Here is a 27591-nt window from a genome sequence, read left to right on the forward strand (position 1 = left end):
TGATTCCCCTTCCTTCTTCTGTTCTTTTCCTCAACCCACTAACTGTGTGAATAGCTCTTCTCTGGTGAGACCTTGCTCAACTTCACCAAGATTGCGCCTTGGATGGCCCTATTTCCAAGGCTGTAGCCAGGCTGAAAGATTTTAAGTATTCCCAATAAACTAAGTCAGAAAAATTCAGTTGCTGCGGTAGGGGACAAATTTAGAGTTTTTAAGTTACATTTGTATTATTTAACATTATACTATGTGTTACAGTAGTACTGTGGCCTTTGGTTCAGGTGGCTTCAGAGTTACCTACTACATCATTAGTTAGTCTAGAATTGGATACATATGTTGACAGTCAGGATAAAATGGTATGTATTCTTCACTTCCCAAGTTTTCAACCATGTATGCACATGTTACATTTAAACGTACATCAGGGACCAAAATTCCTTTATTTGTATTGAAGCCAATGGCATCACTGGGAACCACCAGCAAATTTAAGAAACCAGGTAACAATCAATTTGAATGTAGCAGTGTATCTATGTTGAGGGTGGGAGAAAAAGAAGAAAAGATGAAAGAAAAAAAAAAGGAGACAAAAAGTAAAGACAAGAATAGAGTATGGAAAGGAACTAAAAATGCTTCTGAGACCTGTACCAAGAACTATTTGTGTCACAAGTCACTTACCCACCATTAATGTTTTAACACAAGACAGCTTACAAATCATATATAACAGCAAATAATTCTGAAACGGAATTCAAAAGATCTAACTTCAAAATAAACATTATGATAATGAAACATATTTCCCTTTAAAGCTACCCATTATTTTAAAATTATATTTAAAAAAGCATGGGGCTGGCCCCGTGGCTTAGCGGTTAAGTGCGTGCGCTCCGCTGCTGGCGGCCCGGGGTTCGGATCCCACATACAGCAACTAGAAGGATGTGCAGTTATGACATACAACTATCTACTGGAGCTTTGGGGGAAATAAATAAATAAAATTATTTAAAAAATAAATAAATAAATAAAAAAGTAAAAAACATAATTACATTTTTAATTTTGTTCTCTTTTTGCACACAACTTCCTTTGATGTTCTCTTCATAGGTTCTTGTACAGGCAACAAGTCTGCTATTGGCTTCTTCAAAGGGAATTTTCGCAAAAAAATTAGACACCTTATTCTTTATACCAATGTCAGTAATGATATTTTCAAATACCATATTTGCTTGAGGATCAAGGCCATTTTGAAAGATTAAAATTATATATTGTTCTTCCAAATCTGAAAAGAAATCAATATAACTATAAGTCTAAAAGAAAAAAATAAGTAAATAGATATTAGAAAAAGAGTAACAACTAATTATTTCCAAGAATATCACAAGAAATCTTGGTATAAATGTTCAAAACAATGTTTGGCATACAGTGGATATACAATAAATACTGAAATAAAACCAGTGACAGTGTTACCTGACAATGTCACCTAAGTTATTAAGAGAAAGGAACTAGAACAAATTACTCTAGCAGCAGCTCAAGAACAAATCTATTCATGGATGTAACTAATTTACTTCACCTAACAGGATCCAAATATTTTTATAGTTTTAAATATATAACAATCAACATTTTTGTCAAACACAAATAAGAAATTGCCAAGTGAACTGCAGTTACCTCTCGAGTTTTATTTAACTGCAAACACTGCTATTCACTTATGTGCCAGCTCTGGCAGCTTTAACAGCAGCTATCACTTACTCAACATGAAGCTGAGGCAGCAATTATTGCTGAAAACTATGTATTTCACAACTAGTCACACCACGCCATAAGTGGTAGAATGGAAGGGAAACCCTAGAGAACCACATCTATTTACCGGGGAGGATGAAGGCACCTTCCATGAACTTGCAAACTTCCTATTCAGGCTAAGTTTCAAAGATTCCACATTTATATGGTTGATTTACACTTAGCACCTATCAGTGCATTAAGAAAATTCATTTTACTCAGATAATATAGTATTAAAATAAAGAACGCAGATCTTTTGAGTTTTAACTCATTTTGAAAACTTTCTAAATGGGTAAACCTAGGTTTTATCTTCAGACCTTCTACTTTCTGTGGGTTTCTCCTCATCTGTAAAATGGAGGAAGTAATATCTATCTTACAAGGTCGCTGTAAAGACTATAGATAATATACATCTAAGGCCTCTATCAGAGTGCACCCACATTCTGCTATTCAATGAGTTGTATGTATTATTATAATCTGTTCTACATAACTTACTTGTTAACTTATTTATTCCTTTACAATCACTCCAAACTTTATCCTCCATATTCATTTGCAGTTGCATGCTCAGCTTTTGATAAACTGCTGGTATCGTCTGAAGAAACACTACTGGTAATTTTCGGACATTACACCATTCACATTTAGTTAGATCAGAGGTATTTAAAGTAATCCCTACAGGATCGTTTTCTGGTTCTGGAGGAAAGCAAATGGAAACGGAAAAGGAATCAATTCTAAGAGGGCAAAAGCATGAATGGAGAAAATTGTGAGGAAACACAAGTTTAAAGTTAAACATATATTTATTATGCTCTGTAAATAGTAACTCAAGTGGGAAATGAAGAAAAATCTTTATAACTATCTTAAAGAAGCTTCTACATTTTTTTTCCTATGAAAAGAGGGTTCTAATGAAGTGTATTTATAAAATTAAAGATAGGTTTTGTGATGTTACAGAATGAAATTACACCATCAAGATATATGCCCTTTGTTAAGGACATATATGTAATAACTAATCATCTTTAATGAATTCCATGAATATCATTTAATCTTTTATTCCTGTAAAGTGCTTAGTGTAAACAAAGCCTTAGTGAATAAAAAAACATAAAACAGCTTACCTTCTAGCTGTATCTTGATAAAATCTAAACAAAACTGAAAAATAAGATAAATTAGTACCAATCGTAGATTTTTGAAGATTTTGCTACAAACACCATGAACGACATATTTGGGACCTAGACTATAGAAGGCAGAAAAACTGAACCATCTATCACGTGCTTAAATATGAGATGAGATATCCACTCCACCCCCAAATTATCTCTCAGAAAGGCAGCCTTCACTTTTTCTATTCAAGTACTTAGAACATTTCTTATATTATTGACCTATTTCTTATAACTTCAAAGAGAAGTTGACAGAACACTACAATGAACACCCAAATACTCCTTACCTGGATTCACTATTAACATCTTGCCACACCTACCTCCGTCACTCTTTTTATGTATATACACACTTCTCTTTTGATAAACCAGCTGAGCAGGTTTAAAGCAGGCTGAGAACATCACGACATTCAATCCCTAAGCCCTTCAGCATATATCTCCCAAGAACTAGGGCATCTTCCTATACAACCAAAACATCATTACCTCATCTAAAAAAATCAAGATTAACTTCATTCAACATAAGTTCATACTCAAATTTCCTCAACTGTTCAAAATTGTCCATTATTGCTGTTTTAACTTTTTCCCGTCCATGATTCTGCCACGGTTACATTACATTTGTCTCTTCTGTCTACTCCTGTCTAGACCAGAAACCTGCCTCTCTCTATTCTTCTTTACATGGACTTGGAAGAATCCAACAACATCCTGGACTTGAATTCCCTCCTTTTTAAACTCAGGCCACACATTTCCAGCAAACACAGCACAGAGGGGATGTTTTATACCTCCCACTACATCACAACAGAAGGCACTTGATGTCAGGCTGTCCCACTGTTGATACAAGCGTGGTGCAGGCAGTGTGTGAGGTTTTTCCACTGTAAAAATATATTTTTCCCTTTGTAATTAAATAGTAATCTGTGGAGAGATACCTGAAAGCTTCTGACTATCCTGTTCCCTAATAACCTTTCTCCCAATGGTTTCTGCCTGAATTGGTTATTACTGGTGGTTATAAAAAGGTGATTTTCCAACTAAGTATTTTAATGTGGAGAAGACATATTAAGCCTGATACACCCTGACTTAATAATCACGTGTGTTTATATAAATTAAGAGAATCAAAAAGGGAGACAAGAACTTTAAAATGCATTAAAAAATAAGTTGCATCGATATATAGAGGGACGACTAGATACATGAAAAGCAAGTTTAGTAAAATGCTAATGGCAGAAGCTAGCTGTGAGTTTTATGATTGTTCACTGTAAAATTCTTCCAACTCTTCTATTTGAAAATTTTCACAATGTAAAAAAAGGAAGCAAGAAAATACGAAATAAATTTAGTAATTACCACAACAATAGCAAAGTCTAGAATGTCACTAAACACACCTTCTAAAGATTGTATTGGAAAGTAATACGTTAATTGGTTTTACTAGAAAGTAACACATTAATTGGGGATCAAGAATGGGTACTTGTAGCGTGGGAAACATTTCAACATACACAGAAGCTGAAGTTATATGCTTTAGAAAAGTATGTCAGAAAAAAAGTGTAAATAACTATCACAAACACTAATGCATAAGCATCTGAATAAAACTGTTGCATGAGAAGTAGGAATAAAAAGAAGCATGTCTAAATATCTGTCATTCAAAAATTTGTGTGCAAGTAAATTATTCACAAATATTAATATTGCAAGTAGACATTGGGCTATTTGACCTACATCCCCAAGAGTTTCTAAATTTAAGTTGGCCGAAAATCCTTTACTTCCTATCTTCTCAATTTTTTCACTGGAAAAATGAGGGACTGCACTATATTTGGACATATATGGTATTCCTAATAACGTGAGCCATTTTCCTTAAATAAAATATTTAAATAAAAGTATTTACAGTTAAATAAAATTGGCACTTCTAGATAGTGCCAATTCTAACACTGAGTGAATTTAAAATAATTAAATAAATGACTATGAAATTTGATAAAACATTTAAAATCTGTTTCTTAGATTAATAATGACATGGCAGATAAACCATTTCACTATAAAACATAAGGAAGTTATGTTCAAGAAGAAAATGTCAAATTGTCTTTTTACTACACTATCTAAAGAAATTACAGGGCCGGCCCCGTGGCTTAGCGGTTAAGTGCGCGCGCTCCGCTATTGGCGGCCTGGGTTCGGATCCTGGGCGTGCACAGACGCACCGCTTCTCCGGCCATGCTGAGGCCACGTCCCACATACACCAACTAGAAGGATGTGCAGCTATGACATACAACTATCTACTGGGGCTTTGGAGGAAAAAAATACATAAATAAAATCATAAAAAAAAAAAAAAAGAAAAGAAAAAGAAATTACAGATCCACTATACTTCATCAAAGGACATTCTTTTGGAAAATCCCATGGCACAAGGAAGGTTAATACCAGAGACTGCAAACTTTCACCACATTATAAGCACAACTACTTTTTGGCTGAAATATTTCATTTAGCATTTTATTTTATTTTTATTTTATTTATTTATTTTTCCCCCAAAGCCCCAGTAGATAGTTGTATGTCATAGCTGCACATCCTTCTAGTTGCTGTACGTGGGACGCGGCCTCAGCATGGCCGGAGAAGCAGCGCGTCAGTGTGTGCCCGGGATCCGAACCCGGGCTGCCAGTAGCAGAACGTACGCACTTAACCGCTAAACCACGGGGCTGGCCCAAGCATTTTAATTAAAGAAAACCTGTATCAACACATTTTACATTACACATACTGCCTTTTATTTCTTAAAGTAAACTCACAAAGTTACTTTTTCTTCACTAGATCAGATATATTCTAACCTGTAACTTTCATGTAAAAAAAATTTCATTCAAATTTTAATGTAATTCTTGCTAGATAGCCTTGGGACTAAACATGCAACTTCCAACTAAATGTCTAAATTACCAGCAAAACCTTAATCATACTGAAAAGTTCTGAATAATGGTGTTAATGTAGGGGAAAGCCATAATACCTAAAGGGTACACCTGGAAATATCTGAGGTATAGTGACATAGAATCACATTTTAAGTTAACTGACAGAAACCAGGAAAGATAATCTGTACTATGAAGGCTTCTAACAGAACAGAAGTTTCATAAATCCCTGAAAACCTTGACGTATTGTTACAATGTTATTGGGCAATAATGGATAGATAGTCTATATATAATTTGCTTTAAATCTCTGGAGTACTTAAAGTTTTTATATTGTGAGAAACTGGAGTTTTTTGATGAAAAAGAAAAAAATGCTAGTTTCCCATACACCTTTGCTCTGGTAAGAAATCAGGTCCACACTTCATTTTCTCCTATAAACTAACCTATAAAGTTTTTTTTTTTCCTTTTGATCATATTATATCCTAGAAAATAAATAGTTATTATTCACCATAATTTAAATAATAAAACTATATTTTAACTTTCTTGATGTGATATAATGTATTTTCTTAAAATACTGCTTTATGTATAAAAGACAACACTGGCAGAGTTTGAAAGAATAGTGGAAAACAGTCAGGGACAAGTTAAGGAATTAAAAAATAAAGGCTTACAAAATAAGTGCAGTGCTATAGGAAGACTAAGCTACCAACAATGTGTAAAACACATTAGAAAGAAGAAATACGACGACTAAGAAGGCTGGTTAAAGAGATTACATTAAAATTTCAAATAGAAAAGACACATTTGAATGGGATTGGTGGCAGGGGAACAATAAGTAGACAGGTATGACAGAGAAGATAAAGGGACTATAGAAAGTCCTTTGAACTTGGTGGACACTGAACTAGTCCAAAAGCACAATGTGTCTTGGGTGGCAACTGTAGTCCAAAAACCCATTTCTAGGCATCTTAATGATGCAAGACATTTTTCTGCTGACCCCAAAGTTTTTGCATTCTTCTTTCTCTCATTATAGTTCTTTAAAATACTCTTTTCATGCATTGAGCTGGCATGAGAATAAAACAGTAACATATTGGAGGGTTTTCTAACTCAGTGAGAATATTAAGTATCTTCCTATGATGAATATGTCCCTATCTTGAATATTACATTACACTAAATTTTTTATACACTGATTTTTAAGGTGAGGAGCTATTTATAATTGTTTATATACTCTTAAAGCAATATGAAATCTTAAAATAATTTAATATTCTATTAAATACTTTATCATACAAATTTAAAAATATTACATATTAGTCTTAGCCATGTAATTTCGAATCTTACAATGTGGTACATACAGTAAAGTGATTAAGAATGTACTTACAATAACAGGCTCTATTAAAAGCCGGAAGAGTGTTCCTACTCGTATACTTCGACAGTTTAAAATGACACTGTCAAAAGAACTTTGGCAGCTTAAAGAGACAGGATCAACTAAAGTTTCTTGAGAAATCACTTTGCGACGTTTTAGAGGTGTGTTGATAATAGAATTACCAAACTGAAAAAGAAAATTTTCACTTAATAAGTTACTAAAACAAGGCTGCAAACTAAGTACACATAGGCAAAGAAGAGCCAATATAAGAAATGTAATTATCAAAACGTAAGATTGATTTTACTTCAACAGTGTTAGATGAAGTAAAAACATTGATTTTATATAATAGTAAACCCCTTCTATTTTATCTAGCTGACACTTTATCTAGTTATTTCCTGAAATTCAAGTAATAGCACAGGCAATGAGGAATGGCACTGTGGGAATCAGACTGCCTGGGTTCAAATCACAGCTATATCACCTTTTACAGATCTGATCTTGTAAAACTTAATAACTCCTTAAGTTTTCGTTTTCTATAAAATATACAGAATATCTATTCAAATAAGCTAACGCATATAAGCAGGTTAGCACAATGCTTCATGCACACTAAAATGTTGGATAAAAGTTAGCTAGTAACAGTGGTTGTAGTACAGTCACGTGTAGCGTAAGGAGGGGAACAGTTCTGAGAAACACATCATTAGGTGATTTTACCATTGTGCAAATATCATGGAGTGTGCTTACACAAACCTTGATGGTATAGCCTACTAGACACCTAGGCTATATGGTACTAATCTTATGGGACCACTGTCATACACCTGTTCCAATGTTGACTGAAATGTCATTATGTGGCACATGACTGTACTTGGACTAAATCAGCAATTCGTTAGGAAACAGGTAATTTAGGGGAATGGTTATTTGCATTACAAAAGGACGCTTCTTTATATCTTTAACAATTTTAAACTAGTCATGCGTCCCATAACGTTTCAGTCAACGATGGTGCAACGGACTGTATGTACAACGGTGGTCTCATAAGATTAGTACCATCTAGCCTAGGTGTGTAGTAGGCTATACCACCTAGGTTCGTGTAGGTACACTCTGATGTTTGCACAATGACAAAATCACCTAACTGTGCATTTCCCAGAATGTATCCCCATCATTAAGTGACACATGACTGTACTTGATCTGTTAAATTAACATTTCACAGTCACTTCCAAATGCAAATTAATCACAGTATTTTATATGTATAATTTAAACTAAAAGTAATTAAAGTTATCACATTATAAACTTTATTATCATAAGAATAAAACATGATCTTGACAGAAAACAAGAGGAAAAAATTGTCCACTGCAGAGAGACAGGCACTATTCCCATTATCCTTCTAGAGACATTTCTGTGATCTATGTCATCAGAAAAAATACGTATTAAAACAGAACGTGATTTATATATATATATATAAATTATATATAAACATATGTATATGTTTATACATATACATATGTATAAACATATGTATAAAAACATATGTATTTCTGCAAACTGCTTTTTCAGGCTTATCAACGAATTTATCATGAGTATTTTCCCAGATTATAACAGAAAGCTAACAGAGAGGTTTAAAAACTTTTTCCAGCTTTAGAATTCTCTCTTCAAATGAGATGCTATTTAGCTCAAAAATAAAATAGATAATTGAAGAGCTGGTCGAGCTGAATCCAGTAGAGGGACTGAGTCCAGAATCTGGGGGGTCCACATTCTCCCCAGGAGACTCTAAAAGAGCACTGGAGAATCTTACTGTTCACTGTGCCAGTTTGAAAAGTGCTCACCCACAAATTCCATCATATGGAAATCCATTATTTAACCTAACCCTCTTATGCTGGACATCTGAGTTCTTTCTGACCTTTTCCCATAACACACTATCCTCCAATAAGCATTTCTGCAGCTAAATCCTGGTATATAGAACCATTGCCAAAATGCTCCCCAGCATAGTTATACCAATTTACACACCCAACATTCCATTTCTCCAAACACTAGTCAACATGAAATACTATTATACTTCAAAAATTTTCAGCAATATGACAGTTAACAAAATGTATTTTGTGTGTGTGTGTGAGGAAGACTGGCCCTGAGCTAACACCTGTTGCTAATCTTCCTCTTTTTTTTGTTGCTGAGCTAACATCAGTGCCAATCTTCCTCTATTTTGTATGTGGGACGCCACCACAGCATGGCTTGATGAGCGGTGTGTACGTCCACACCCGGGATCCAAACCGGTGAACCCTGGGCTGCCAAAGTGGAGTGCTCGAACTTAACCACTACGCCACCAGGCCGGCCCCTTTTAACTTCATTTTCAGTACTTCACTACCTTTTTTGAACTCTATTCATTTCCTTTACTCATTTTTCTATGGTTTACTTCTATTTCTCGATTTTCAAGAAATTACAAATATATAAAGGACCAATTCACATTTTGTCATATAGTTCACTATTTTTTCCCTATTTGCATTTACATATCAAATTCTGTTTATGATGTTTTGGTACACTGTTCTATACTTTTCATTTAATCAAATCTATTCATCATTTCATTTACTATTTTTGTCTGTGCTGAAATTTTGGAAAGGCATTCCCCAAGATTATATTAAAAATATCAATCCATATTTTTTCTATTATCTTTATAGTTACTTTTTGTTTTTTATTTGTTATGGTTCCCATCTGAGCAACCAAGTACATATGTTTCTATATTTTTATTAGTCCTATAATCCCTGTCATATATATGTACACACACACACAATTTTTTAACACACAAGTTTTTTATTTTAAAAAAAGTTCTTTTAGGGCCAGCCCTGTGGCCTAGTGGTTAAGTTCAATGTGCTCCACTTCAGCAGCCTGGGTTTGGTTCCTGGGCACAGACCCACACTAATCCTCAGTGGTCACGGTGTCATGGCGACCCACATACAAAACAGAGGAAAATTGGCACAGATGTTAGCTCAGGGCAAATCTTCCTCAGCCAAAAAAACCCCAAATGTTCTTTTTACAAAAATAAGACAATATGCACCTATTTCTGCCTCTTGGTATTCCCATTCAACAGTACCATGTAGAAATGCTGAAAGTCATTGATATAGCTCTAATTTTTATTGTCAGTAGCTGTATAATAGTCCATGGTACAGATATACTGTAGGTACAGATATACTGTAATTTCTTCAACCATTTCCATACCAATGGGCAATGATTTTGTTTGGAGTTGTTTGCCAGTAATCATGTTTATACATACAGTCTTACATACTGGGGGGGGGGGGGGAGAGGAGGGGATGCCTTTGAGATTGAGTCTAGGGAATGAATTATTTGGTCATTTGGTATACATTTAAAAATTTTTTTTTTTTTTTTTTTTTGGTGAGGAAGATCAGCCTTGAGCTAACATCCAATGCCAATCCTCCTCTTTTTTGCTGAGGAAGACTGGCCCTGGGCTAACATCTGTGCCCATCTTCCTCTACTTTATATGAGATGCCACCACAGCATGGCTTGACAAGCACTGTGTCGGTGTGCACCCGGAATCCGAACCTGCGAACCCTGGGCTGCCAAAGCGGAGCGTGCACACTTCACCGCTGTGCCACCAGGCCAGCCCCCATTTAAAAATTTTTAATAAATGTTTTTACACTGCTTTCCCAAAAGGTCATAACTTTCTCTTCCATCAGCAATTTAGGAAAGTAACCTTTCCCTTGGATTCTTGCCAGCAGTACATATTAATTGATCTTGTATTAATTTTGAAAGTCTGTTAAGTATACAGTTATATTTCATTTTCTTTAATTTGCACTTCCTTAGTAATTTGCACTTTTCATGTAGTAGTTTATTATCTGAATTTTCTCCTTTGACTATTCCTATCTTTTTTCCCTCCAACTTTTAAGAGTTCTTAGTCTATTATAGATATTAAAGTAATATATGTAATATGTATTACAAACATTCCTCTCTAGCTCTATTGTTTATTGATATAATTTTTATCTTTTGCCGTCTGAACATTTTGAAATTTTTTATATGGTAAAACAACAATATTACAGTAAAATCTACCCAAGTTAAAATGACTTCTCTCTGTCGACTAGATTATACAAGTATACTTATTTACACTTATATTTCGCTGCAAGGTTGATATTGTTTCTTCTTGTTGAATTTTTTACGCTTTAAGCCTTTAACTTGAAATTTATTTTTGTGTTTTAATGTTCTTCCAAATAATCTTCCAAGTGGTATTTTAAGTCCCACTTAATGAATAACCATCTTTTTCTCCTATTGACAGTGCCAAATTACCCTCCAAAAAAAAAATTTACATCCCAAACAGGAGACTTACTCTAAATAAATGTAAATAAATGTGGAAAGTACCTGGTCTTTCATTCTTGCTTTTCTTGGCAATGTAACTGTATTTAACTCTGAATCTGCTGGAATGCTTCTTGGTTCATGCTCTACTCTACAGGTATTTTCATTTAGTGCTGCTTCTACTTTTCCAGTGGATGGTGCTGGGGAAGAACATGCTGAATCGGCAGGTTGAGGAGATATGCTCTCTCTTCTGTTAGTCCTGTCATTGTCGTCATCATCATCATCACTGGACAAAATGACTATGAAGAAAAGGTTAAATACTTCAGGAATTTCACTTCTGTCAGTTAAAAACGTAAATAGATTACCAAAGTGGGAAATATACCAAATTTGCTTTGGATCTCCTCCAGATCTGAGCTTAACAAAAACAAGTGAAGATACAATTCATTCTGCCTGATAAAAAGTTAAATTCAGAGAACAATTAAAAATGAAGAAAGCCTAAGAACTGATATTCCTTTTTTTTTTACAATATACAAATATGAAATTGATTCCATAGTCCATCACCATCACCCACACAGAAACATACAAAAGTTATAGCAAAAATTACAGGTTTATCAGTAGGTCTATTTCAGAGTTCCAAAAAATATAAAGTATGAAGATAATCTGCATACAAATAGTTCACAAAATAGCATGCATTTTAAATGCATGTAAAACTCCATGTGACCAAATAATTTTATCTCACACAGGAAAGCACTAAAATCATAATCGGTCCTTGGGAGAACCTGGACCTAATGCTCAATAAATCTTATTGAGTAAATGAACGTGGGCAAGAAAAGGCATTATGAAGGTAATTTGCTCTTATACTTTGTACTCTATTAAATCTTGCCAAACCTACCTCTATATCACAATTCCCCAGAGCCACCCACATTGCACTTGAGTCAAATCCTAACTCCTTCCTCTGATTTATGAATGTACACAATCTGGCCCTTGCCTACTTCTCCACCTTTCTCATACTACTCCACTTTTCCCTCTTTACGCTCCAGGCACACTAGCCATTTATTTTGTTCCTCAAACACAACAAGCTGTTTAGACAGCAATTCCCCTAACACTTTGCATTTTTGTCATCAATTTTTAGCTTAAATATTACTTTTTGATTGACTACCCAATCTAAAGTAAGCACATAAGTACTCGCTTATTCACATCAACTGATTTAGATTTTCTGTTGTGCATGTTGTGCATGTTTACTTGTTTTTTCCCACTAGATATAAACTATAAGAGAACAAGGACACTGCCTGTTTCACTGCTATATTCCCAGAGTCTAAAATAGTGCCTGGCACAGAAAAAGCATTCAAAAATCATGTGTTGAAGAATGTATAAACTTGTAGGAGCAATTTTCTATTTTAGTATCCCACACATAAATGCTTAGTTAATATATATTTTTGTGTGTGTGTGAGGAAGACCAGCTCTGAGCCAACATCCGATGCCAATCCTCCTCTTTTTTGCTGAGGAAGATTGCCCCTGGGCTAACATCTGTGCCCATCTTCCTCCACTTCATATGGGGCGCTGCCACAGCATGGCTTTGACAAGTGGTGCGTCGGTGTGCGCCGGGGATCTGAACCTGCGAACCCCCGGCCACGAAAGCAGAGCGCACGCACCCAACTGCTGCGCCACCAGGCCAGCCCCATTAGTTAATATTTTTTGAGTAATATACATGTCACAGAAAGGCAGCACCCGCAGCATCACTCCATTTGTCTTTTTTATTTTGCTACCTAGTCTCAAGAGCAAATGCTCAAGTTGGCCCTTTTTCAGAACTGGTACTTTATGAATACACAATCTAACAGGCCAGATTACAAGACCTAAGCAGATTTACACATATTTGAAAGTTAGGGTTTTGCCACTTACTAGCTATTTGCCTCAATTTCTCCTGTCTGTGAAACTGAGGACAATAATGATATCTATTTCAAAAGACAGTCACAAAAACATGATTTAATATGTAAAAGGTTTAGCACAGTGCCTGACATATATAAGCTTTAAAAGAAGGTCACAAACTGTTTATGTTGATGAAAAACTACAGAAATATATACTAAACGGGAAGCCTAGTGTTCTAACTACAATTATTTTTATGCTGCTTCAGAGACATGAAAACTTCTACAGCTACTATATCAAAACCTTACTATAAAGCACCAAGGCTGCAACAGGTAGAATTGTACATAGTTATTTTATTAACTTAAAATAAATGATGGTTGTGCTCAGTTTCACCATAATTGCAAAGCAAATGGGGAGAGTGTGTGAAGATGATATTATACAGTTAAAAAGCTGTTCTCATAGCTGCTTTAATTCTACATAAAATATAGACTATATTCTACATAAATATCTAAGATTCTGCATCAGGGCCTGCTATGGACTGAAACGTGTTCCCTCCAAATTCATATGTCGAAGCCCTAAAACCCAATGTGACTATATTTGGAGATAGGGCCCATAAGGAGGTAATAAAGGTTAAATGAGGTCATAAAGGTGAGACTTTAATCTGATAGGACTGGTGACCTCATAAGAAGAGAAGATGCCAGAGATCTCTCCCTCTTCCTCTGTGCACACACAGAAGGAAGGCCAGATGAGGACACAGTGAAAAGGCAGCCATCTGCAAGCCAAGAAGAGAGCCCTCAGCATCTTGGTGGCACCTCAATCTTGGACTTCCAGCCTCCAGAACTGTGAGAAAATAAATTTCTGCTGTTTAAGCTACTCAGTCTGTGGTATTCTGTTATGGCGGCCTGAGCAGACTAACACAGGGTCTTTGTACCTACATTCCAAACTTGTTCCCACAGATACCAGCATGTTTTCTTCCCCACTTCATTCTGGACTCTGTTCAAAGTTACTTTACCAAAGGTGCCTATTCCACCCCCTATTTAAAACAGCACCCTTCCTCATCTTGGCACCTGACAACCGTCACTCTCTACTCCCTGGACCTGATACATTTTTCTACATAAAATTATCACTACTTGAGACACTGTACATGTTATTTATTATTTGGCTACCCATGACAGAATAAAAGCTTCATGATGATAAACTATTTTAATAGGAAGACAAATTTAAGAATGATTAAGTATATAAAGAAAACAGACTTTGGAACCAGAAAAATTTGCTTTTTTTAAATCTAAACTCCAATAGTCCGTATGTATATAATATTGAGAAGCTACTCAATCTCCTTAAGCCTAGGTTGCCTCATTTATAAAAATGGAGTGTATAAGTACCTACCTCGCATGATTGTGAAGCTAAGTTAAACTGGTTAGTGTATAAAGTTTTATCACATAAACGGTACACAGCATGCAATAAATGGTATCTTTATTACTAATCTGAAATGTTCTTAAAATAGAACATATTTTTCCATATACTTTAACAGGAAATACTTAGTCTTTAATTTTTTTTTTGTTTTGAGCAGGGCAGGGGAACAAATATATGCTTTACGGTTTTAATTCATGGCTGATATGATCCTAGGTTAAGCTCTGAACAGTAAACTGCTTAAGGTACTTCAGAACCACATGAACTTATTTCCTTATATTATCAACCTACATGGTTGATGTAGACATGGTATTTATTTTGTTTTTTTATGTATCGACTTAGCCTTATTAACTTCTAGTTCCCCTCATCCTGCAAACATTCTCAGGATGTTAAGTTTCCATATAAAGTTTGGCTCAGTAATAATACCCAGTAACTGCCTAATAAGTGAAAGTTTTCTTCATCTTAACAATTAAAGTATAAAAACCTCACCATTAGGAAAGATTCCAATGATATTAACAATATTTAATATGCATTGGTGTAACACTAATGTATCATAAAATATTCATCAAATATCAATATCATTATAACATCCTAACAGAGTGTTGACTCAATAGCTATCTTTTTTTTTAACTGAGTTATTTCTGAGAAATAAGCTAATGTACTGGTATAGGTGAAGGTTTTTATACTGAACTGAGTAAAACAGGACTTGACATATATCTAAGGTTAAAAAAATTTTTAATCTTATCCCCTTTATTTACCAGTTTTCAGAGTAATGATTTGGAACTCCTGGAACTCTACTCCAAAGGTAACTAATGGAGAGCTTTTTTCTTTTGGGGGCAGTATGAGGATATCATTATGAACTAATTGATTTTAATATATTCGATATATTTCAATAAATAGTAGTTATGCTTCCTTTTGTGACCCAGGTAGTCTCATCATTGGTCAGTGCGAGCCCTTTTATTTTAGCTCCTGTGTTCTTTTGACATGTCCATAATAGTTTTTGATTGCTTCCATGCTTCCTGACATGACTACATGATCTAGATTTATCTCACACATTTGTGCTCCGGACCAGGAGCCAGCCATTTCTCTGAGGAGCTCCAGTTACTTTTAGGGAAATAGTATTCAAAAACACCAATACGGGGACTAGGTTTGTTCACTTCTATACTAGGGTTCCTTACTGTTTCTAGACATCTTCTGTGGCTAAAGGTACAAAATACTTAGTTTCCATTTAAGAGAAAATATATAATAAGCTCAACTATTATCTCTAGTTCAAATTTAAAGTTACAGGATTTTTACTTCTTTGATTTTACTTTTGTATTCTTTTTCTCTAACACTGAGAATCTTGGTTTCTGGAGACTCTGCTCATTTGCTTTATCAATATATGTGTTTAAAAATAATAATACTAATATTATTATTTTTAGAATATATATATATATATGTGTGTGTATGTGAGGAAGATTAGCTCTGAGCTAACATCTGTTGCCAATCTTCCTCTTTTTCTGAGGAAGATCAGCCCTGGACTAACATCATGCCCATCTTCCTCTACTTTATATGGGACGCTGCTACAGCACGGCTTGACAAGCGGTGCGTCGGTCTGTGCCCAGGATCTGAACCTGCAAACCCCAGGCTGCCGAAGCAGAGTGCGTGAACTTAACCACTACACCACAGGGCTGGCCCCCAAAATAACAATACTAATATTATCAATAATAATATTACTGAATACACTTAGGATTTCTTTCCGTTTGTTTGACCTTAAAATATATCACATTAGGGATGTACAGCACAATGTTATTTTAATTTAAATTCATTTGAAATAATTTTCTATGTGTTCAAGCCATTAACTAGATATATAATGAGGCCTGTTTATTTCATTTTGTTTTTGTTGTTTTTTAAATTTATGATTTAATTTTGTTTTATAATCATGTAAAATGCCCCAAATTATGCAATCATGATTCTAAAGTCAAATCCATAAAACAAGATATACTTGGAGAAATTGAGCATCTATCCCTAACTCCTATACTGTTTTCTTCCCCTTCCAACTAACTACCTTTTCTAAATCAGTTTTTGGTATTTATTTCCATTTTTTAAAAAAACCTATATTCATTCTCCCATCCTTCATAAATAAAGGGTACCATACTATACACTCTGATCTGCACCTTGTTTTATTCAGTTGGTTAAAGACCTTGGAAATCACTCTACACAATATTAAATCAGCTCTTTCTCCCCTCTTATAGCTACATATGCTATAGTTTATTCAACTAGTCCCTGATTCTTTCCAATCTTTTGCTATATATTATAAATAGGACCACATTCCATATACACACACCTATGCACATGAGTCTAAACGTAGGAAAAAGATTAAGAGGAGAAACAAAAGTGGCAAGGGAATTAATTTTCACTGAGCCCTTTCTATGTGTCAAATATTTCAGTAGGCTATGCTAGGCACTTTATATGTTATTTTATTTACTCCCTCAAAAACATTATCGGGCAGGAAATATACGCATTTACAGTTCAGAGTGATTAAATTAACTGGGCCAAAGTTAGAAGGCTGGGCACAACTGGCATTTGACCTAAGTCTGGGGCCACGGTCTGTGCTTTTATTATTTAAGATGGAAAGGATGAGAATAAAGTCAGTTATTATTTTCCAACTGCATGGATAGTTTTAATCATCTACCCAAAAAACATGTTACACAACTGACACAAGAGGATGCCACACTTCTCAAATATGCTCATACTCACAATTAAAAATATATGTGAAAAATACTGGATTGATATAGGCAATACTAAAGGGAGCAAAACACTTACTTGGATCATTTAGGTCTGACAGGCTTGTTTTCCTTTCTTTCAGGCTTGTGATTTTGACTCCTTTTGACCTAGGTAAAATGACTTTCCCGTTAGTCTGTAAATGCTGTCTATTATCATCACAATTCAAAATAATATCCATTGGAATCTTTCCCACACTGTTGCCATAAAACTTCTTGGGGGGTACTGCTGTGTTTTGTGATTTTTGTCCTCCAGAATTCTGATGAATTGACGTTCTTAATAACGGTCCAGTAGGTTCATTCAAAGTTACAGCTTGTCTGCAATTTCTTTGCAAATCCTTAGGAAAAAGAATACCACAAGTTTGGCATTTGGTCTGATTTTCTTTATTTTCCCCACATTTTGGACAATAATCACACTGTTCAGAAAACTTAAGTCCCAAAAGAATAAAAGAGACAAAAGATTTTGGCATTTTATTTCAACATCATGAAACAACAATAACAAAAATCTCAAAATTAAGGCTCCCTCCCCATCACCAGCAGCACAGGTACCAAAATCCTGAATACATCATGTCACTTGGGAGTTACCATCAGAATGCTGGAAGGAATTTTTGAGACCATCTAGTCCAGCAAATCTTCAAATTGGACCATGTATACTCCTCAAGGGCTACGTAAACATTTTCTAAGGCATCCAGGGCATAAATAATCTTAAAGGAATCAATAATATCTAGATCCTCAATTTCCATATAATCTTTCCCAAAACTGATTTGATTACACTTTTGATGTCAAGGCATCTCCTGCCTCAACTGCTCTTCTCCTACTGAAAAAAAAAGAATACTAAACCTGCCTTCCATTTGAAGTATTACAATGGTGCATTGCCTTGGGGTATAAAAACCACAAACCAAACAAAAGGATCATTTTAAAACGTCGGAAAAATGAACAGATTCTAAGTACTGGTTAATAAAAACTTTTGCAAGACAACTGATTTCTAAGACAGTGCTTCAAAAACATTTTAAGGAAGGCCTAATCTGAGTTTCTTTGCAAATCCTTAGGAAAAAGAATACCACAACTTGCGAGATCATTAAAAAATGTTTTTTGACAATAGAGTATCATGTGACTTTGGGCATATACCTTAGAAGGAGTTCAAGGTATTAAGTGATATCACCATAATAGAACTCTTTCCATATTCATGTACTTATTTACGTGAACAAGGTTGTTCAGCACTTACGTCTATAAGAAGGAAAAATATGAACACATGTTGAATTTTGTCTCAGTATGTAACATAATATCTATCCGTGGACACATGAACTAATTGAGAAAAACAGTCAATGTTTACTTAAAAGATGTATTTCCGGGGGCTGGCCCAGTGGCTCGAGAGGTTAAGTGCACGCATTCCACTGCAGCAGCCCGGCGTTCACCGGGCTGGATCCCAGGCGCACTAACACACCGCTTGTCAAGCCATGCTGGGGCGGCATCCCAAACAAAGTAGAGGAAAATGGGCACGGATGTTAGCCCAGGGCCAACCTTCCTCAGCAAAAAAAATAAAAGATGTATTTCTAATAATTTTACTTTTTATATCAAATATTTATCAAACTTTGTAACAATACATAGTTTTAATCAATACTGCACTACTAATAACTGAAATAATTCAATCTATTTTTTTTTAATTTTTATTTATTTATTTTTTCCCCCAAAGCCTCAGTAGATAGTCGTATGTCATAGTTACATATCCTTCTAGTTGCTGTATGTGGGACGCGGCCTCAGCATGGCCGAAGAAGCGGTACGTCGGTGCGCGCCTGGGATCCGAACCCCGGCCGCCAGCAGCGGAGCGCGCGCACTTAACTGCTAAGCCACCGGGCCGGCCCAATAATTCAATCTAAAAGAAAATTTCTGTAACACTTTGAGCCTTATACCACAGGAAATAAGTGGACAAGCATTTGATGTGATCATGAAATCACAGAATGAGATGGTAATTATCATTTGCTATGGTATGTGGATACTACCAGATCTATACATGAGGAGAGAGATTTAACCATTCTATTTAAAAATATTACTCCTTTCACTGTGTCAACTATTACATCCTGTGAAATCACTTAAACTTGGGTGAAAAATGTTCAATGTCAATGTAGAAAAACATAAGAGAATACCTAGTTGTTTACAATTCTTTGAGGTCTTTTAGGTGACAGAAGTCATCAAGTGGCTGCAGGAGGACAGACTGGTAGGTGGCAGTTATATACGATTAGATGTGTATACACAAATTTCAAAATTCATTTAACTGAATGCTTAAGTTCTATACATTTTATTCCATGTAAATTTATAACTCAAAAATATGTAGAACTTATAAAAGCAAAAAAAGTCTAAAGACTATTGCTCTAGTCTTAGCTCCTTGTTTTAAAGATGAAAAAAATGACAAATTGTTTACCTTGCCCAACACGACAAATAACAAACCCCTTCTATTATACCATGTTACCTATTCAAGGATCTACCCCAGAAAACAAAAAGGAATGAAAACCAAGCTTTAACCAGGGCAAAACTGACCTTGGTAGAACATCAGCTCACTATCTGAGCCTATGTGGATTATAAAAAAAAGAGCATGTCTCTTTCTCTGCTAGTACACAGGAGAATTCAGTTATGCTATTCATGGAGTCTAGATAAAAGGAAATTATTTTTCTCACAGCACTTTCAATACGGCCCTTTGCATTTAGAATAGGTAACAGGTAACTATGCAAACAATTAGTTACATACAAATATGGGACAGATTATCTGACTCTCATATTTTAGCCTATTGCCAAAAAGAAAAGGAAATAATAGTAATTTAAATGAAACACAAACAATGTGAATGTTGGCCATGCCCCATTGCACCCGAAAGGGAAACCTACAAACAAAGGAGTAGTCCCTACCTATATACTACTCTGTGATGAAATATCTAATTCTCTAGGAAAAATCTAAACCCCACTATTTTCACGATGAACAAAGACATATTTTCACCTCTAGCTAGGTTTAATGCACCCAAAGAAGTTGAAAGATGTTCATTTATGTGGGAGATAGAGCCCTGTGTGTCACAGTGGGAGTCAGCTATATATAAGCTAACTCTGTCTTTTAAGAATCTGAGGATATGATCAAGCTGGGTAATGACTGGCTCCAAAATTTTTTTGTTTATAATAAAGATAAGTAGGACCTATTTCAATGAAAAGAACTCCATGAAAAAGTGGTACTTCCATATGTTTCCTTTCATAAAATTGATACTGAAACAGAAAAAGCATATCCCTACTATTAAAATTTCCAGTATTAAAACATAGAAGGAAATATATTGTGAGCTATTATCATATGCCTTCTATCAGCTAAGAAACATATCATGGAATTGTCTGCAACAATTAGGAACAAAATGCAGACCAGCTGAACCAAATATGATATTAAATTTTTCTCGCTAAAAAACTGAAGATTAAGAATTTTATAAACCTAGAAATCTAAAAACTAGAAATCTCAATATCGATCAATTACTGTTAGTAAAGTAGTAAATTTTCATAACAATTTTAAGTTAAGTATAATTTCTTTTGGAAAATAAAGATTAATTGAAGTCTCATTTTCCCCCTTTTGGTCAGTGGAAGACTTTTACAAAATAAAATAAATCCAAATCACATATTATCTGCCAGTCTCTACACACAAATAATAACCAATTATACTTAATAAGAATAAGCCTGTCTTGAATGAGACAATGTGATTTTTGGTAAACATCGTAAAGATGTATAACCTCTTTAAACATCAAAGACCTTGTTTTCTGACAAGCAGTACACAGTGTGGAATTTCATAGATGACACACTAAAAGAAAAACAACTAATCTTGTTCAAGAATTAAAAACTACACAGACGGTGTCTATAATCTATTCTTTATCTCCACTAAGAATAAGAACAATTGGCATGGGAGTAAAGAGTAAAAGAAGGAAGATTTATCTTAGATATTAAAAAAATGTTTGAGGTTGTCAATTGGCATGCCCACTAGAGGAACGATGGTGTGTTTGGGAAGGGGATTTCCTCTTTTCTCCTTTGCCTTTACCTGGGTCAAACAGTGTGCCAAGCAGTGGGGGATGCCAGTATGGCCTATAACAAGCTTAGGCTGGCATACCAGGAGACTGGTCCCATAAAAGGTAACTGAACAAATAAGCAAATGCACTGAGGGTGACAGGAGTCAGGTTTCTCACTGTCAGAGAAGGGAATTACAAACACGCAAAGTGGGAAAGGCTAAGAAGAACACTGTGATCTTGAACTAGAATTGGAATTATCAGTGTGAACTCATGGATTTTAATACGTATTAAATATTAACACATACACACATATATTTCCTAGCTTTGTGCACTGAGAGGGCCTACACCGATGACACTCAGTAGCAATAAGCATAACTAGTCCCCATATATCTTCCCTCCACTTAAAGGAACAATGGCTCTTTGGAGAAATGCATGACTACAGATGAGACAGACAAAGTGCAAACAAGTCTAGATCACCTGGTTATACCAAAAAGTAAGAAAGTACTCAAAGAATGATAGGGATATGTCAAAAACAAAGAGGAGCCAGCCTGAAGAACTTCCCATGGGCCAAGTCTGGGACAATTTGAGCATCAAAATAAATAATGATATTTATAGAGTATAACCTTTTTGAGTAAAATAAGAATCTACATGTCTATGCTGATGTAAATAAAGGAATACATACGTAAATGTGAGATAAGGAAAAGCTCTACCTTACAGTGAAAGGCTTATTAATAAATGAGTATGTATCTATTAATTAACTTTACAGTGGACAAATCTAGAAAAATTCATATCATCAGTAATGTGAAAATGAACATCATATGCCTCCTGATATGATGCAATAAGATTACAGCATCACTTCTGAGGATTCCTGAAAAATGTATAAACTACAAAGAAACATCAAACAAACCCAACTTGAGGTACAAAGCAAGGGGCCTATACTTCTCAAAAAAATCAAGGTTATAGAAGACAAGGGAAGACTAACAAATTATTCCAGATTAAAGAAGACTAAAGATCATGACAGTTAAATGTAATATATGATTCTGAATTGGATCCTGTACCCATAAAGAACGGTAGTTGAAATTTTTTTTTTAAAGATTTTATTTATTTATTTTTCCCCCCAAAGCCCCAGTAGATAGTTGTGTGTCATAGCTGCACATCCTTCTAGTTGCTGTATGTGGGACGCGGCCTCAGCATGGCCAGAGAAGCTGCGCGTCGGTGCGTGCCCGGGATCCGAACCCCCGTTAAGCCACGGGGCCGGCCCATAGTTAGTTGAAATTTGAATGAAGTTTGTGGATTAGATGGTAATTTTGGATCTATGTTAGTTTTTTAATTTTGATAGTTGTATTCTGGTTATACAGGAGAATGTCCTTTGCTTTTTTTTTTAAAAGCAAACACACATGAAAGTATTAAGTGGTAAATGGGTATCACGCGTGTTATTTATACTCAAATGGTGCAGAAAACTACACACACGCTAGTACATAGAGGGGGGAAAGTGGAAGGAAGGCAGAGGGAGGGAGAACAATAAAACAAATCTGGAAAACTGGGGAATCTGACAGAATACGTGGATAGCCTTTCAACGATTTTTTCAACTTTTCTGTAAATTTAAAATTATTTTTAAAAATTTCTGGTTGAGAGCAATTGCTTGCAGTATGTTGCAGGGAGGCACTGATATATCCTTTTCAGAAGAAGATACATTCTAGACTTCGCGTAGTTAAAAAATGATCTAACGAAGACAAAAAAGTTTGCTTACATAACTTTCCTGGGTCTCTTCTAGTCTTATGAAAAAAGGTCACCTAGAATTTAATAAGTACTAAAAATAATATTAATAAAAATACCATATGATTAGCAACAAAGAATAACTTCTCTACCCACCTCTAAATCAGTTAAACATTTTTTTGAAGCAGGAGACAGAGGAGAAGGAGTACAGTGATAGGTACTACTGTGACGTTTCTGTGGTACTTTCCTTTTAATTTCAGATTCCAGGTGCGATTCAGACTCTTCTGTTTTCTTCATTATACGATCTGAAGGAAGCGGGGAAAAAAAACAAAAGTACTGAAATTAAATTTTATAAATTCTTTATGATCTTTGCGATGAAAAAATACTAATTTATATTATCAAATTATTATGTTTTAGTTAAAATAAACTAATGCTTTAAGATGTAATGCAATAAAGAATAACCAGAACTTTGTTAAGTCAGAGCCAAGAGTCGTCGCCTGGCTGCTCTTGTGTACTTGTCACTCTTCACCAGGGTCTCCACACTGTGGGCCACTTTCATCAAGTGTACCAGTATTCTCTTTAGCTTATTCTGTGCTACTTATGCAACAGAAGCACTTCCCGCACTGAATCACACACATAATACAACCCCCATCCCCCACTTTTCTAAGTTAGTTACTCTTCTTGTAATAGTAATGAGAAAAATCTGAATTCCAACATTAGGTACAACTGTTTAGATAAAGCAAACTAAACTAATCCTCAACCTAATGGTTTTTTAAGTTTAAGAAATACAAAAGAGAATTTTCCTCGTTATTTCTGAAGTAAATGTAATAATTTTCATTAAGGATATAATTAGAATTTTTAAATGATTTAATGAGCTCCAAAACAGGACAATTTAAAATTTACTACGTGGGCCGGCCCTGTGGCTTAGCGGTTAGGTGCGCACGCTCCACTGCTGGTGGCCCGGGTTCGGATCCCAGGCGTGCACCGACGCACCGCTTCTCCGGCCATGCTGAGGCTGCGTCCCACATACAGCAACTAGAAGGATGTGCAACTATGACATACAACTATCTACTGGGGCTTTGGGGGAAAAATAAATAAATAAAATTATTAAAATTTACTACAATGCGACTTCATCAGCAAAGATTTAAATATGCAAGAACAAACACATGGTCCAAAGACAAAAGTTAATGAATCTACAAACCAAAATGCTCTACCTGCATAATCCCAAGTTTGTTAAATACTTCCATTTTCCTATCTTTAATATCTTATCTTTTGATTTTTTTAAATAAGGAGTTACCTACACATAAAAATCAACATTATCTAATCTTAGGAGTTTGATATACAATACTCTCTTAAGAAACCAATATAACTACTCCTGTTTAGTGTAATCACCAAGTTTTACTAAGTGCTTTCCACCTTCTCAGTCTTTGCACAGTTCAAACATCTTTTTTTTCCTGGACACCAAAACTAGAAATCTAAGTAATTGTAGACTTCTCCTTGTGCCTCCTTCCTCACATTCAAGGGAATTCCACTAATAGCTCTTAAATTCACTCCTTCCTTTCAAACTCACTACATTTCAGATGCTTATCTTTTGCCCAAATTGATTTCCTTCACTCCAATTCTGCTTATTTCAATTCCTTCCCCAGTACTGCCAAAGTGATCTTTCTAACACAAAAATGAGACTCTATCATTCTAATGTTTAAAATCTTTCAGATTCTAGTAGTTAAGGAAAAAATTCTAACCCCCCTTGGCAAGCCAAAATTTGTGTTGATGTTCCAGTCTTACTTCCAATCAAACCGTACCCCAAAGAGGTACATTTCTCCAGGTGTTTTCTCTTTCACCCTCTTACATATGCCATTTTCTTCACAAGCAAAGCTCTCCCTATTTAAAATAAATTCAAACCATTCTTTGTTAAGAAGCTGCCTCTGTCCCCTACTAAGCAATCCTCGGAGTTTCCACAGCACTTTATACATACTTCTATTAGCACTCATTTTATTTTATTGTAATTATTTGTACTGATCTGTTTCCTCCCATTATATTGTCAGCTCTGAAAGAGAAGAAATCATGTTTTAGTAACATATTTTCCCAGCGTCTAGAAACTGCACAAGGAAGGGCTCGAAAAATATTTACTAGATTAATGAATTACATTACAAAAGATAAAACTATGTGACACATTAAAAAAAGATGAAATTACATGGGCAGAAGGAAGGGATGCTGTTACTAGATCATCTCTGAAAATGGCTTAACTTTGCCAAACAGAGATACTGATTCACTCATAGATCTAGACACATAAGGACTCAGCCTCCAGACAAGGAGAGGAACTGAAAGCTGCTCCAAGAACTGCCACTGAAGTTACAGAGAAGCCACGCCAGTCCAGAGATCCAGTGTTAGTTATTATTCCTCTGAGGGCTAGCTTACTTTGCTAGACTGGTTACATATAAAAGCAGTTTCTATACAAGTGAGTATTAAAGAACTAGAATGTGGCACTAAGTAAAAAAAGAGGCAGACAAGATTTGGAATTCAGAAAATATAAACACACAGTTGTCTGGAATATACAACCAATTATTGGCATAATTTAATTTACAGAGAGAGCTGTGTTAAAATGTGTTTTTTTTCCCTCCATGTTTTTTTGGCCTAATTAAATTTTTTATGTACACAAGAGAGCTTTTTCCTTATAACACAGTTTTACAAATTTTTGTAATGCCCACAGTATCTTTGCACATCATTTTGGTGAAACATGTATCTATATTGCTCTTCTGCCAGAATCCACTTAGAGACTGACATTTTAAAAACCATTATCACTTCATTCCTGATCATATAATCACATTCTTCCCTCCACCATAGTTATCTCGTGATGTCTATATCACATTTTCTCTACCTCCTATCATAATTAATAAAGGGGGAAACAAGTGGCTCAAGCTTTGAGAGAAATTGAAGATTTTTATTCATAATAGACAAAAGAAACATGATTTTAAAATCTTGATCCCTAAATCAAGGTTATCTACAAGGTTCTGAAGGGAAGAGACAGAAAAGACAAAAAAGGACATAATTAGGAATTTTAAGATGAAACTTTTGAAACTAAGGTGATGTGGAGGTATGGCAAATGACTGACGGTGCATAGAAAACCACAATAGATCTATAAGGAGGCAAATAATAAGCACAAAAAAGTTAATATCAAGATTAAGAAATTTCTTTAGGATTCTATCTTGCATGGAAAGAAGGGAAAAACATTTGAGAAGATTATGATAATTAAAGCGAAAATTAACTAATCTCAAATTATAGCCAGAAACATAAAATGGCAAAAGACAAAACTTGACTGGTCCAGGAACGACAAATGCTTTAAGTGCTCATGGACGTTCTACTAGCTAACTGCTCAAGGAAGTCACTTTTGCTAAGATGTGACAGCCTCAACAGAGTACTCCAAGGAAGTACCTGGGATGAAATGTATGTGACATTCTTGCTCTCACTGAACTCCTCTTCTAGGAATGAGAAGGAGAACACGGTGTTCATCCAAGACCACACAGTACAAACATCAAGATTAGGATATTTCCTTGCCGGATTTTCTAGCTCAATGTTTTTTTAATACCACATTATTTCCATATATGCAGAACAGGTGAGAATATGGAAGATACTTTGAGATAAGTAAAAGTGATTAACAGGTTGGATATATAGAATAAATTTTAAAATCCAAGTTTTAAAAAAAAGGTCCTCCATAAAAGGAATGTTCATAGCAGCTTTCTTCACGATAGTCAAAAACTGGAAACAACCCAGGTGTCCGTCATCAGAATGGACAAACAAACTAGTACATCAAACTACTAATGCATGCAAGATGGATGAATATAAAAAAAATTATCCTGAATGAAAAGAAGCCTTACATAAAAGAGTACATATTGTATTATTCCACTTATATGAAATCCTAGAATAGGTAAAATTAATCCATGTTGGAAAAAAATTACAACAATGGTTACCTTTGATTGGGCAAGGGTAAGGACTAACTGGGAAGGAACAACAGGGAATTTCCTGAGGTGATGATACTATTTGTATTTTGTCTTCCCAAGGGTTTGGGTTAGAAAGGTGTGTGTACTTGTCAAAATGTATTCAACTGTACCCTTAAAGTCTATTTCATTCTATATAAATTTTACTTCAAAAGAGAAAAAGAAAACTATAAACAAATATTAAACTCTAGATAATGATATGCCTGCTGAAGTGTTTAGGAGTAAAATGTACCAGTGCCTATAATTTATTCTGAAATGCATCAAGGAAAAAAAAAGGCGAATTCATATATAGATGAGTCAATACACAGGTATGTGATAAAGCAAGTACAGAAAAGTGTTAATTGTAGAATAGACGTGGTAGATATATGTGTATTTACTGTAAAAGTCTTTCAACTTTTCTGCATGTTTGAAAATTTTCATACTAGAAGTTGGAGGTGGGCTGAGGCAAGGAAGGCCCTTAG

The 27591-nt window shown here is 35.0% G+C and overlaps 1 protein-coding gene across 5 annotated transcripts in view; it reads right to left on the reverse strand.

The window, feature by feature from the left end:
* The window catches only part of SENP6 (SUMO specific peptidase 6), a 133331-nt gene that overhangs the window by 33222 nt on the left and 72518 nt on the right, over positions 1–27591 (reverse strand). For all 5 annotated transcript variants that reach the window (XM_058566758.1, XM_058566757.1, XM_058566759.1 and 2 more), the window contains 7 exons: positions 23292–23440; positions 17445–17739; positions 11433–11665; positions 7098–7268; positions 2841–2874; positions 2230–2424; positions 1023–1249 (listed from right to left, as the gene is read on the reverse strand). In XM_058566758.1, coding sequence (XP_058422741.1) covers positions 1023–1249; positions 2230–2424; positions 2841–2874; positions 7098–7268; positions 11433–11665; positions 17445–17739; positions 23292–23440 — 1304 coding nt within the window. The remainder of the gene's footprint in view (positions 1–1022; positions 1250–2229; positions 2425–2840; positions 2875–7097; positions 7269–11432; positions 11666–17444; positions 17740–23291; positions 23441–27591) is intronic.

The sequence above is a fragment of the Diceros bicornis genome, chromosome 23, assembly GCF_020826845.1.
Source record: "Diceros bicornis minor isolate mBicDic1 chromosome 23, mDicBic1.mat.cur, whole genome shotgun sequence".
Classification (NCBI taxonomy): Eukaryota; Metazoa; Chordata; class Mammalia; order Perissodactyla; family Rhinocerotidae; genus Diceros; species Diceros bicornis.